The following is a 12,486-nucleotide window of genomic DNA, read 5'->3' as shown; positions in this document are numbered from 1 at the left end:
TTGTTCTCTGCTGCAGCAAGGGGCCCCAATAAAGCCTTGCCTGAAAAAACAGAACTTATTGAGGTAAAATAATCCTGTGAGTATAAACATTAAATAGAAAAGACTCCTTTAGTGATATGAATAATCACTCCTAAATTCAAATTATATTTGACACCTAGATCGTTGCTCCCAGGCACTATCTGCTTTTGAACAAGAAAGAAATAATAGTGATTTAAATGAAAGAACTGTGAGGATGCTTTGGGGCAGGCAAAATATTTGGCGATTGATGGTATTTTATTTCACCTGTACTCTAATCATGAATCCTCACACCAGATTCTATATAAATGGTATATTTTTTACATTAAACTTGAAATATGTTAAGTTTCCATTCTTATGTCTGAGGTCTTGACTTTGTTTTTATCATAATGTTTTAAATCTCTTCAGACATGTACATACTGTTGTCATTGTTGTTCAGTTGCTCAGCCTTGTCCGACTGTTTGCAACCCCATGGACTGCAGCACGCCAGGGTTCCCTGTCCATCACCGTCTCCCGGAGCTTGCTCAAACTCATGTCCATTGATTTGGTGATGCCATCTAACCATCTCATCCTCTGTCATCCCCTTCTCCTACTGCTTTCAGTCTTTCCCAGCATCAGGGTCTTTTCTGATGAATTGGCTCTTCGCATCAGGTGACCAAAGTATTGGAGCTTCAGCTTCATCATCAGTCCTTCCAATGAATAATCAGGATTGATTTTCTTTAGGATTAACTGTTTTAATCTCCTTGCAGTCCAAGGGACTCTCAAGAGTCTTCTCCAGCACCACAGTTCAAAAACATCAATTCTTTGGCTCTCAGCCGCCTTTATGGTCCAATTTTCACATCCCTACATGACTACTGAAGAAACCATAGCTTTGACTATATGGACCTTTGTTGGCAAAGTAATGTCTCTGCTTTTTAATATGCTGTCTAGGTTTGTACATACTTATGATTTCATATATATGGAATTTGACAATAGGCAAAACTAATCTATGATGATTTAAAAAACAGACCAGCGACAGCCACATTGTTGGAGAGGTGGGTGGGGAAATGGACTGGAAAGAGACACACGGGCATGTCCTGGGCGGAAATACTGTGTATCTTGATTGGGGTTTGGTTACACAGGTGAATATATTTGTCAAAACTCATTAAACTAAGTACTGTGCATTTCACTGTGTATAGGTAGGATATACCTTCTTTTTTTTTTTTCTCTTAAAAAAGTCCATAAAATCTTGCCCTGTGCTATTCTTTTCAAAACTATCTACTAAGTATTACAGAATTACTGAGGCTATCTTTTGGGCAGTTTAGGTTGTTTTTTCATAACATATGTGATCTTACTTGCTTTTCATAGAATGAGGCAAATAAAATCAAGAAGGAAGCTGAAGATCTGGACCGTCTGATTGACCAGAAGTTGAAAGATTACGAGGACCTCAGAGAGGACATGAGAGGCAAAGAGTTTGAAGTAAAGAACCTTCTGGAGAAAGGAAAGACTGAACAGCAGGTTGGTTTGCTTTGCAGATTGCTTCATTTCGTGAGGCAGAAATTGAAATTGTCTGACTGTAAGCTGTGTCTGAGCCATCACCACAAATCGCAGAAGCAACAAAATACACCAAGAAGAAATCAGAGGAGGGTGCTATGCCAATGCCCTGGCCTAACCTGCTGAATGCTGGCTGGTGTCAGAGTGGGGTGGCCTGGAGGTGCCTGGTCTGTTAGGGGAGAGAAGGGCTTTACCTGGGAGGCTTTGTCCTCTGACCTGCCATGTGTTTGCAGACTGCCGACCAACTCCTCGCCCGAGCTGATGCTGCCAAGGCTCTTGCGGAAGAAGCTGCCGAAAAGGGACGAAACACCTTACAAGAAGCCAATGACATTCTCAACAACCTGAAAGGTATGAGACGGTGAGGTCACAGAGTAAATGTCCTCTGTTAGGCTGGTTTTCTTTCTTTTGTAAAAGATTTTTACTGTGAGATTTTCTGACCACATACAGTATGAGAGATAATAGTATAATAAATCCTGTATACCTGTCATTCAGATTGAACAGTTAAGATTTTTACTGCACTTACTTTATCCCCCAACACCTTCCCTACCTTTTTTATGTCAAGTATTTCAAAGAAAAATCCCAGAGCTCATGTCATTTTACCCATGGTATGAAAACCAAAAAAAAAAGTATATTTCTTATAACCAAGATACACCTATTTATCTGCTTAGTATTGGTAAATTGAGAGTATCTTTAATTTTCTCTGCCAATTGCATCTCAGTCTTTGTTTTCTTTCTTTACCCAAGATAAAAAACAACTCAGTTCATTGTATAGCCTTGAACTTGCCTCTGATAAATATAAGTTCTGTAAATACAGAAGCTTTACAGGATAATGGTTGAATGTATGGGCTCTGTGTCAGTGGGTTTGAGTTAGAATCCCTGATCTACCTCTTACTCTTCCTGTGAATCCTTGAAAAAAAGATCTACCTTTTCAGTCCTCAGTTTTCTAATGTATACCAATGATGCAGTTACAAAAATTCATGAAGCTCTCAACTCAGTACCTTACACATAGCAAACACAGAATCAGCTGCATCTTTCAACATTGGTTGAGGTGGAGGTGATAGCATCCTCGGTTCTGCATGAAAATAAATGCTTCAAGTGAGAATTTGCCTTGCAGAAGCAGGTGTTCATTCCCAAGAATCTTCCATATAGAGCTGTGAGCTTTGTTCTCCTAAGATTTCAGTCCATGTTGTTTTCATTCTTTTCCCCTGACTTCCACTATTCATAAAACAAAGTCTTGTGACAGCTCCCTGAAAGTTTCCCTTTTGGCTTGTTGAGAGTTTAGTTCAAATGCATTCCTTGAACCTGTTTTAGATTTTGATAGGCGAGTGAATGATAATAAGACGGCTGCAGAGGAGGCCCTAAGGAGAATCCCTGCCATCAACCGGACCATAATTGAAGCCAATGAAAAGACTAGGGAAGCTCAGCAGGCGCTGGGCAATGCTGCCGCAGATGCCACCGAGGCCAGGAACAAGGCCCACGAGGCGGAGAGGATCGCCAGCGCTGTCCAGAAGGTGTGCATGCCCCTCCTGTCCGAAACCAGGCCTTTGCTCACATGTTATCTATTCTCTAGTTTTTTTCCAGGTTCTTTCCAGACAGCCCCCCCACCCCGACCCCTGCCACCGAAAGGTCTTACACATTTTTTCCTTGACTCAAGTAAAGTTACATTACTCCATCTTTGTCATTCCTTTTTCCCTTTTTCCTTTTTTAAACCAAGCATTAGAGCAGGTAACCACGGTGATTAGAGGGGAGAGTTATTGAAAGGGTCTCTTGGGACTTGTTGGCGGTCCAGTGGTTAAGACTCCATGCTTCAGACTCCATGCTTCCAGCACAGGGGGTGCAGGTTCAGTCCCTGGTCAGGAAACTAGATCCCACATGCTGTGTGATCCAACCAAAGAGAGAACGGGTCCTTTACTCTCAAATCTCTTCTATGTCTCAGTGGCAGGGTCTGAGTTGTGAGGAAGGGGGTGGCTTCAGGGACCCATAGAGTCCCCTCCCGCAAAAAAATCAGACTCTTTCTAAATAAACACAGTTCCCTGCCATGGATAGTTTATTTTTTTCTGTCTTATATAGAGTGTCAAGTCTATACAGTTTTTCACGCCCCCCTTTCAAACAAACATATTGCCATATCTAAGCCCCACCTATTCAGAATTTTTATAGCTACCCATACCAGGATTCTTTCTATGCATCTTAATAACTTCTTTAGGCTGGCTTTCTCCTACTTAAAGATCAGTTTGTTTCATTTAAAGGAGAGATTGGAGCTGATTGTAAACTTCTATGTGTTTGAAAATCACACACATTTTTAGTTTATTTAGAGCAGATATATTTCGGGATTGTGGACTTTTTATACATTATAATGAACTGCCAGCTAGAATAAGACTAGCTTTGAATAGAAAATTATCCTTGTGAAAGAGTCTAATCAGTGTGATGCGGTGGAAAGTACACACCAGTTAAATGTTGCAGTGATGTGACCCCAACTAAAAATGGCAACAATAGAACAGGAATTTTTATTAACTGGATTAAATAAAAGGATACAAATAGCAGTGCTTTGTAAAATGTTATTATGTTAGGTGGTAATGTTATTTTTTTCATTACTGTTATTTGTAGCCCAAATAAATGACAACATAATTCAACTTACAGTACAAGTTATAGGGCAAATTATTGCCCTGTTGTTTCTGGATCCTAGTTTTGAGTGGCAGAATACTTTAGAGAAAGGAAAACATTTTTTCATCAGCAATTGTTTATTTTGTGTCTAGAACGCTACCAGCACCAAGGCAGAAGCTGAAAGGACTTTTGCAGAAGTTACAGATTTGGATAATGAGGTGAATAATATGTTGAAACAACTACAGGAAGCAGAAAAAGAGCTGAAGAAAAAACAAGAGGATGCTGACCAGGACATGATGATGGCAGGGATGGTAAGTGATTTTGGAATTTTTGGAAACGAGTAGAAAGTGAAGGGTGTTTAGTGATGAAAGGTTCCTGACTTGTTGAGGAGCCTCTCTCCTGTTGACTTCTGTTTTCAATTGTGTTTCCTGGTCAAGAATTGGGTTAGTAACTTACATAGAAGACAAAGAATTTGGATCTTCTGCCAGATGGTTGCACAAGAGTTCCTTCCCAAAGCTATTCTCAATTAAAAGCAAAACATTGTTTTACACATTTGAGGTTTTAGGACATTTGAAAGTATGTATTTATATTTTTGAATGGGTAATTCATAAATGGGATATAGTCAGAAAGGGGAAAAAAAGGAATGCAATGAAAGTTAATTTCCTTCCTCCTCTTAGTCTCCTAGCAACTTGCCTTTAGCAAAGACCAGTTTCTTGGACAGTTTTGAAGATGACACAGCATACCAAACTTACATCCAATTTAATTTTTCATTTATTGTGATGATGTGTATACATAACTCTTTGTAACAAAATTGACTTGTGAATGCCTGGTCCCCCAAAGGACTGGGGTCCATTTTTCTGTTTTATGCAATATTTTGCTTTTGAAATACTAGTGGAGTCACAATGGAAATAATTTCTTTCCAGTTCAATCTGATTATAATCACAGTAATGACAGACATTAACTCCTTTGTGTGGGCTTCCCTCATAGCTCAGCTGGTAAAGAATCTGCCTGCAGTGCAGAGACCCCAGGTCAATTCCTGGGTCGGGAAGATCCGCTGGAGAAGGGATAGACTACCCACTCCAGTATTCTTGGGCTTCCCTGGTGGCTCAGCTGGTAAAGAATCCGCCTGCAATGTGGGAGACCTGAGTTCAATCCCTGGGTTGGGAAGATCCCCTGGAGAAGGGAAAGGTTACACACTCCAGACTTTATAGTCTATGAGGTCACAAAGAGTCGGACCTGACTGAGCGACTGTATAAATAATCATGGTAGATCATTTTCACCTTGGAATAGAAAGAACTACGAAGTTTGTTAATTTAGTGAAGAAGTCCTTAGGGAAGTGATAACAGAAGTATCCCTCTGCAAATACCTTATTTTATTATGCGTTTTTTGATTTTTGTTTTGGATTATCTGAATTTTCTATAGCAAGGCATGTCTCAAGTGAAAATTCCCACATAGTAAAAATGTGTGTTTTTCATATGTGCTGAGATTCTCTGGATTTTCTTTTTTTTTAATGCAGTCATAGAAACATGAGATTTAGAGCTTGTTGAAAGAAGGGAAAAGATATATATTCTCTATATCTTCATACACTCAAAGAAGAAAAAAGATTTATCTTTTATTCCTTTTGGCAAATAATTTATAAGGAGCACAGGGCACCCTCATATGTACTATTCCATTTATAATTAAATAGCCTGAAAGGCCAGAATTGCATCAGTATTGTTGGAGTCTGTAACCTATTTTTTAAAGGAAAAGGGTGAAAGCTCACAGTTATTCCTAGAAGAGGGGGCTGCAGACAGCGGGATAAATGCCATCACTTGCAGTCCAGGGGCCAGCATCTCTGCTAGGATATTTGCAGACTGCCTGGGAAGACGCAGTGGTAGTGGCTGTGATTTGAACAGAGATTAATCGTTTATTTGTGAAGGTTTTTTCCTCTTGCTTTCTTTTTCTTTTTAAAATTTTCACGTTGTTTCTCTACCCAAAAGTTTTGTATTTCTGTTGACCCAGAAAAAACTAGGAAAAACAGTTCTGTGGTGGGAAGCTCAAAGTTACTGGTGTATATCCTGACCAGATTTATTTGTGAGAGCATCTGTTTTCTGATCCTTAGACACTTCCTCTTCCATTGCCATTTCCTGTGACTCATGCAGAGGCATATTTGTTCAGGTTTCATGGAATTTTCCCAAATAGATTTACCTTTGGTTGATTTTTTAAAATGTAAATTGTATTGTCTCAGTTCGTATGTGTATGTATGTGTGTGATTACAGGGGGAGAGGGAATTTTAGAAGAATATCACATAATTATGAAAATTTCCTGAGAATAGGCTATTTCTGATAATCAAGTCTTGGAGGACATGTTTTAGTTCTAATATGTATTAATAGTTTTTTTATTCATCCTTAAAAAGTAATTTGTAGGGACTTTCTTGGTGGTCCAGTGGTCAAGACTCCATGCTTCCACTTCAGGGGTCATGGGTTCAGTCCCTGGTTGGGGATCTATTCCACATGCTACATGATGTGGCCGAAAAATAAATAAGTAAATTTAGTTAAATTTTTAAAAAAGGAGAAGCAGAGAACCAAAAAAATATTTTTTAAGTAACTTGTTTCTGCTTGATGGGTTTTATTTTGAATACACCTTCATGTATTCTTGAGTAAGAAAATGAGAAAAGGAAATAATAACATTGATCTTTGAAATACAAATACAGTGTAGGCATACGACTGCCTCTTTATGACTATCATGTGAATTAAAAATAGCAACATCCTCAACATGAAGATATGACCCCAAAAATCCCTACAGTGAGAGTATTATAGTTCATGAGTTAAAAGAAGGGAAACCATCTGAAAATTGAATTTGTTGGCTCATTGGGAAGAGATATTTCAAGAAGATGAAAATGTATCACTTATTATTTATCCTTTTTTGGTGTACAGGCTTCACAGGCTGCTCAAGAAGCCGAGATCAATGCTAGAAAAGCCAAAAACTCTGTTACCAGCCTCCTCAATCTTATTAATGACCTCCTGGAGCAGCTTGGTAAGTAACTGTGGTCATTGTAGGCAGTCTCTGAATTCTTGGTACTGTTCTTGGGATCCAAGATAGTTGACTCAGAAGTAGATATTACAGTGCAAAGATTGTATAAACTGAATCATGACTTTTAAGTTGTATTAATTCAATATGTACTTACTAGGTCCTCCCATGGAATCTGACCTCAGTATTGGAATCTGACCATGATCCGAGGACTTAATAAAATTCTAAAGGTTTGCTGCCAGCTAGCATGGCTTTTATGGTCAAGATTTATAATATAGTTGAGCAGTGATTATTCTTAGCTCATCCTGCTGGCAGAATGTCTTCAAAGAGTTTGACGTGAAGGATTTCAGTGATAGAATAAAAGAGCACTTTAAAGAATAATCTGATGAACTGATGGTTTTTATGCAAAATGAGAGAAAAGGCTTTTGTTTTGAAGGAAACATAAGCATATTGAAATTTTCCTTTAATCCAGTTTGATAGGGAGCAGGCCGCATTATAGGATAGAGGTACTTTTGTCACCAGTCTGCATCATAAAGCTGTAATTTCTCTAACCAGCCGGCTTGCCAGGTAGCACTAGCAGTAAAGAATCCGCCTGCCAGGTAGCAGACCCGGGTTCGATCCCTGGATTGGGAAGATCCGCTGGAGGGGAGGGCATGGCAGCCCACTCCAGTATTCTTGCTTGGCGGAGGAGCCTGGCAGGCTACAGTCCACAGGATTGCAGAGTCGGACACGACTGAAGCGACTTAGCACGCACACGATACTCTTAACTAGCACAGCTGGGCAGCAAGGCATCCTGTTTTAACATGCTAGTCTCTGAAGTTTGGTTTTGGTCTGTGTTTTGTTTTGTGGGGTGTGTGTGTGATATTTTTATCCATCTTAATTTTGAAGAATAATAAATTATGTGCCAGCAGATGGATTTTAAAATGAAAGTAAGCTAGAAGAGGTAGCTTTTGTGGCAGAAAAGGTTGGCTTTTAAAGTTAGTCAGACTTGGGTTGGAATCGTTGCTTTGTTGCCTGTAAGCCGTGCAAATTTGGGCAAATTACTTAACATCTGAGAATCATTGATGTCAAATGGTCTTGTGAGAATTTAATCAAGTACAGTATACATAAAGTACCGCAGCTGGCTGTCTGCTTTCGTTTATATAGAAATAGTTCCTAAAAAAAAAAAGAATTCCTTTCAAAGGGACCTCTTTTTTTGTGCTAATTTTAAAGCAAAGCTTTGCTAAAATTATTTCAGCCTTTCAACCCTGGCCATTCTCCACAGGAGGGTTTCTATAATAGAGTCTAACTCCAGGAGCAGGGTAACACTCCCCCAAAGCAACCCAGTCTCCCTGGTATCAAAGAGCTGAGGGCTTAGAGTTCTAGCTTAAAGATTTTTATGTTTTTTAAAGGGCACCAAAAAGACAAAAAGATTACATATATAAACTTGAAAAAGAAAAAGGGATTAAACATTACTAGATGACCTTCAAACCACAAGCAAGGCGTAAGGTCTAGGACATAGTAGCAATATATTCAGAAAACATTTCACAGAAACCATATTCTGAGAAAAAAAAAAAAAAAAATCCAGCCCCAACATTCATTATATGTTCTGACCCGTCCCTGCTGGGTTAGGTCAGTGTTTGTACTTGGTTTGCATTGTTAGTGCCCCCTCCCTTTTTTAATTGACTTTTACCGGAGTATAGTTGTTTTCCAATGTTGTGTTAGTGTCTGCTCCACAGCACAATGAATCAGCCATACATGTACATACATCCCCGCCCTTCTGGACTTCCTTCCCATTGAGGTCACCGCAGTGCGTTAAGTAGAGTTCTCTCTGCTGTCCAGTATGTTCTCATTAGTTAGGTGTCTAGTTCTCAGGCCACTTTTGTATAATGGCAGCTGCTGGTCTTCCTTTATAAAAGGGCTGGTGGGTTTGGGCGGGGGGCAGTACCTGTGGAGTGATGTCACAATTCGTACTAAATGCGTCTCCCTTCTGACTCTGTAGGGCAGCTGGACACAGTGGACCTGAACAAGTTAAATGAGATTGAAGGCACCCTGAACAAAGCCAAAGAGGAAATGAAAGTCAGTGATCTAGACAGGAAGGTGTCCAACCTGGAGAACGAAGCCAGGAAGCAGGAGGCTGCCATCATGGACTATAACCGAGACATCGAGGAGATCCTAAAGGACATCCGCAACCTGGAAGACATCAAGAAGACCTTACCCTCCGGCTGCTTCAACACCCCGTCCATTGAGAAGCCCTAGCATCTTCCTGTAGGGAGCCACTGTGAGGCCACAGAGTGCCTTCACACAACGATTACATTTTTCAGACCCCTGCCCCCCACTCTCTGCTGCTCTCCACCACTGTCCTATTGAACCAGGAAAAGTCACAAAGTTTTAAAGAGAAGCAAATTAAACATCGTGAATCAGGAACAAAGGGTTCTATCTAATAAAGTCTCTCTTCCACTTAACGGCACTCCCTCAGACCCACCTGTCCCTTCCGAGTCGCATAAGGACGTGGCATCCTGCGTTGCCGTGCAGTGGCTTAAACACTTCGTGGGAACCATTGTATGCCAGGGCTGAGCAAGTAGCCCTCCCTTTCTCACTGATGCCAGCAGAACCTCCTCAGTCTCAGTACTCTTGTTTTTATGAAGGAAAAGTTTGGCTACTAACAGTAGCATTGTGATGGCCAGTATATCCAGTCTATAGGCAAAGAAAATGCATCTACATCTCCTGCCCCTCCTCCTTTTAAGCAAAAAGGAGATACACCTCCTGTGCCAAAGGTATTGGTCATTCAGAATGTCGAGAGCCATCATCAGTTGTTTTAGCTATTTGAGTTTAGGACACTGAGCCATCCACGGGTAAGGATGCAATGATTTATGACAGTCTCCAGGAGAATATGAGACTGCAGAAGTAGGCCGAACATTTTCTCAGATGTTAATAATTGACTAGGAAGATAAACTTTTTTCAGATCTTTGGGCAGCTGATACTTTAAATCTGCAACGGGCAGCTTGCACTCACCAACAGACGCCTTCTATTCCTATAAGTGGAATTATACAGAAGAAATAGGGATATGATAACCACTAAAGTTTTTTTGTTTTTTTTTTTCAAAATCAAACTAATTCTTAGAGCTTTTTTTTTTTAGTATATTAGTTTTGGAACTAGTGTTGTTACCTGGCAGAGGATGGTGGTTGGTCCTTAAGATCTTGACAAACAAAGCAAAAGCCTCCTTGTCCTAGTCTTTTCTAGCAAAGGGATAGAACGTAGATGTGACTTGCATTGTCAGGATCCCACGTATCCATTTTTCTTCCATTGGGGAGAGATGAAATATTAGACCCTTTTTTTCAGTTTCAGTTTTCTTCTGATGTTCCCATCACGTAGAATCCCTCAGAACACATTGTTTGCCAAATCCTGGTGGCAGATACTTGCACTCAGTATTTCATGCAGCTGCCAACACCGTCTAGTTCCTGCACTTTGTGATCTACACCACCTCTAGACCTTCCCTCCAAGTGGAGACGGAAGGCCCTTACGTGGAGTTTCCTAATGGGCTTCTCAACTTCTGATCCTCAGCTCTGTGATTTTCTTCCAAGATCACAGCGTGACGATTCTCTGCCACAAACCCCTTCCTCCTCCTGCCAGCCCGCCTTCAAGATTCATATATAGCCTTTAACACTATGCAACTTTGTACTTTGCGTAGCGGGGGAAAGAAACTATTATCTGACACACTGGTGCTATTAATTATTTCAAATTTATATTTTTGTGTGAATGTTTTTTTTTGTTTGTTTATCATGATTTTAGAGTAAGAAGTTTATGTAAATATCCTTGTCCTGTTTCTGGAATGACACTGTCCGTTCACTTCTTCACTTCATTTTTCCTCTTCACCGGCACAGTGCGTCCTGTATACCTCCTTCTCTTCCATCTGCCGTTCTTTGGATTGGATTTGCTCCCCATTGGTCTGCCCTTTGCCTTGTGTTTGCAGCGTGTCTATTCTCTGACATTCACATCCACCTGCTTTCCTCCAGACACAGCCACGAGAAAGAGGTACCTGGAACCCTCTTCCACTGCAGTCCTGGTGGTCCTCAACCACAGCACAGTTTTCTTAACGCCTGCCCCAGAGCAGGAACACCAGGTTGACAGGGAATGCTGGAATTGGGAAAACGTGCTGAAGGACATCTTCACCCTCAGTGTGAGCCTAGCCAGGGATGAGCTGGAAATATCCTTTCTGGCAGTTGTTTTTGGACTGGATGGATTATTTTGATAGAGAGGTGCATAATTACTGAGCACTTGTAAGGCATCAGGGATCGTGCTATGGACAGGTAGAGTGGGAGAGGTGGTCTGTCCTCATTCTTCTCCTTTCCGTCTCCTCCTTGCATCCCAGAGTTGACTTAGCAGTTTCTTGACCTGGCATCACTCTATTCCTCCTCTCAGGCCTCTTCTCCCATCACAGGAGGCATGACTCTTTCTTGCCAAGTGTTCACATCAGTGTTTCCTAGCTAGTTCCTCTTGTTATGTGGTCACATCCCAGTAGACGTTTTGGTCAAGGTTGCAGGAAAAGGACTGAAGATAGACTGCGAAGGTGGTTCTCCCACCTAGCCTGTGGGTCAGATTCATTACAGTAAGTCTTAGGCCACAGTGAAATTGGGGAGATTGGTTGGTTCTTTTCTCCTTTTCCATCTATGTGGTATATTTTTAAACAGAATTTTATTTTTTAAATAAAAGTTCTTTATAAGAGGATACCTTCATTACACTCCTGCAATATAGCCATTATTGTATTGTATAGTTCCAGTTATCTGTATTATATGTAATGAAACTGACAGGGTGGCTGCTGCAGAATGCGGGGTGTCGCAGGGAACATACACAGCTGTTCCCTGGAAGTTTCCCTTTTAATTCCAACTGTGGCCCTTTTCCATGTGCCTTCACTTGAGCTGTTTGCCTTAACCTCTACGGTCTTGCTCTCCAGGGTGGTAAAAAAAAAATGCAACACTTGGCATTTTTTATGTTAAAAAGAACAGTATTTTATTTATAATAAAATCTGAATATTTGTAACCCTTTATACTTGGTGTGGCTTGAGTGTGGTACTGGGGATGTAAGAAGGGGAAGCTTCTCATAACATATTTTTTGGACGATTTTCCTGAGAACACTCCAGTGTGGGTGAGTATATCACCTGCCAGTGCAGGAGATGCAAGAGATAAGAGTTCGATCCCTGAGTTGGAAAGATCCCCTGGAGGAGGAAATGGCAACCTGCTCCAGAATTCTTCCCTGGAAAAGTCCATGGACAAGAAGAGCCTGTCAGGCTACCGTCTATGGAGCCTCAAAGAGTCGGACATGACTGAACACACACACACACCCCCAATAG

General features: G+C 40.7%; 1 protein-coding gene across 1 annotated transcript in view; it reads left to right on the top strand.

Annotated features, from left to right (window-relative positions):
* Window positions 1-12,183, top strand: part of LAMC1 (laminin subunit gamma 1) — a 119,229-nt gene extending 107,046 nt beyond the window's left edge. The window contains exons 23-28 of the mRNA XM_043486180.1: window positions 1,363-1,512; window positions 1,782-1,896; window positions 2,859-3,058; window positions 4,301-4,459; window positions 7,064-7,163; window positions 9,139-12,183. Coding sequence (XP_043342115.1) covers window positions 1,363-1,512; window positions 1,782-1,896; window positions 2,859-3,058; window positions 4,301-4,459; window positions 7,064-7,163; window positions 9,139-9,395 — 981 coding nt within the window. The 3' untranslated portion in view covers window positions 9,396-12,183. The remainder of the gene's footprint in view (window positions 1-1,362; window positions 1,513-1,781; window positions 1,897-2,858; window positions 3,059-4,300; window positions 4,460-7,063; window positions 7,164-9,138) is intronic.
* Window positions 12,184-12,486: the final 303 nt, after the last annotated feature.

Source organism: Cervus canadensis, chromosome 13 (assembly GCF_019320065.1).
Source record: "Cervus canadensis isolate Bull #8, Minnesota chromosome 13, ASM1932006v1, whole genome shotgun sequence".
NCBI classification, from domain to species: domain Eukaryota; kingdom Metazoa; phylum Chordata; class Mammalia; order Artiodactyla; family Cervidae; genus Cervus; species Cervus canadensis.
The sequence above is the reverse complement of the archived record's forward strand: the minus strand, read 5'-3'. Positions and strand labels throughout refer to the sequence as shown.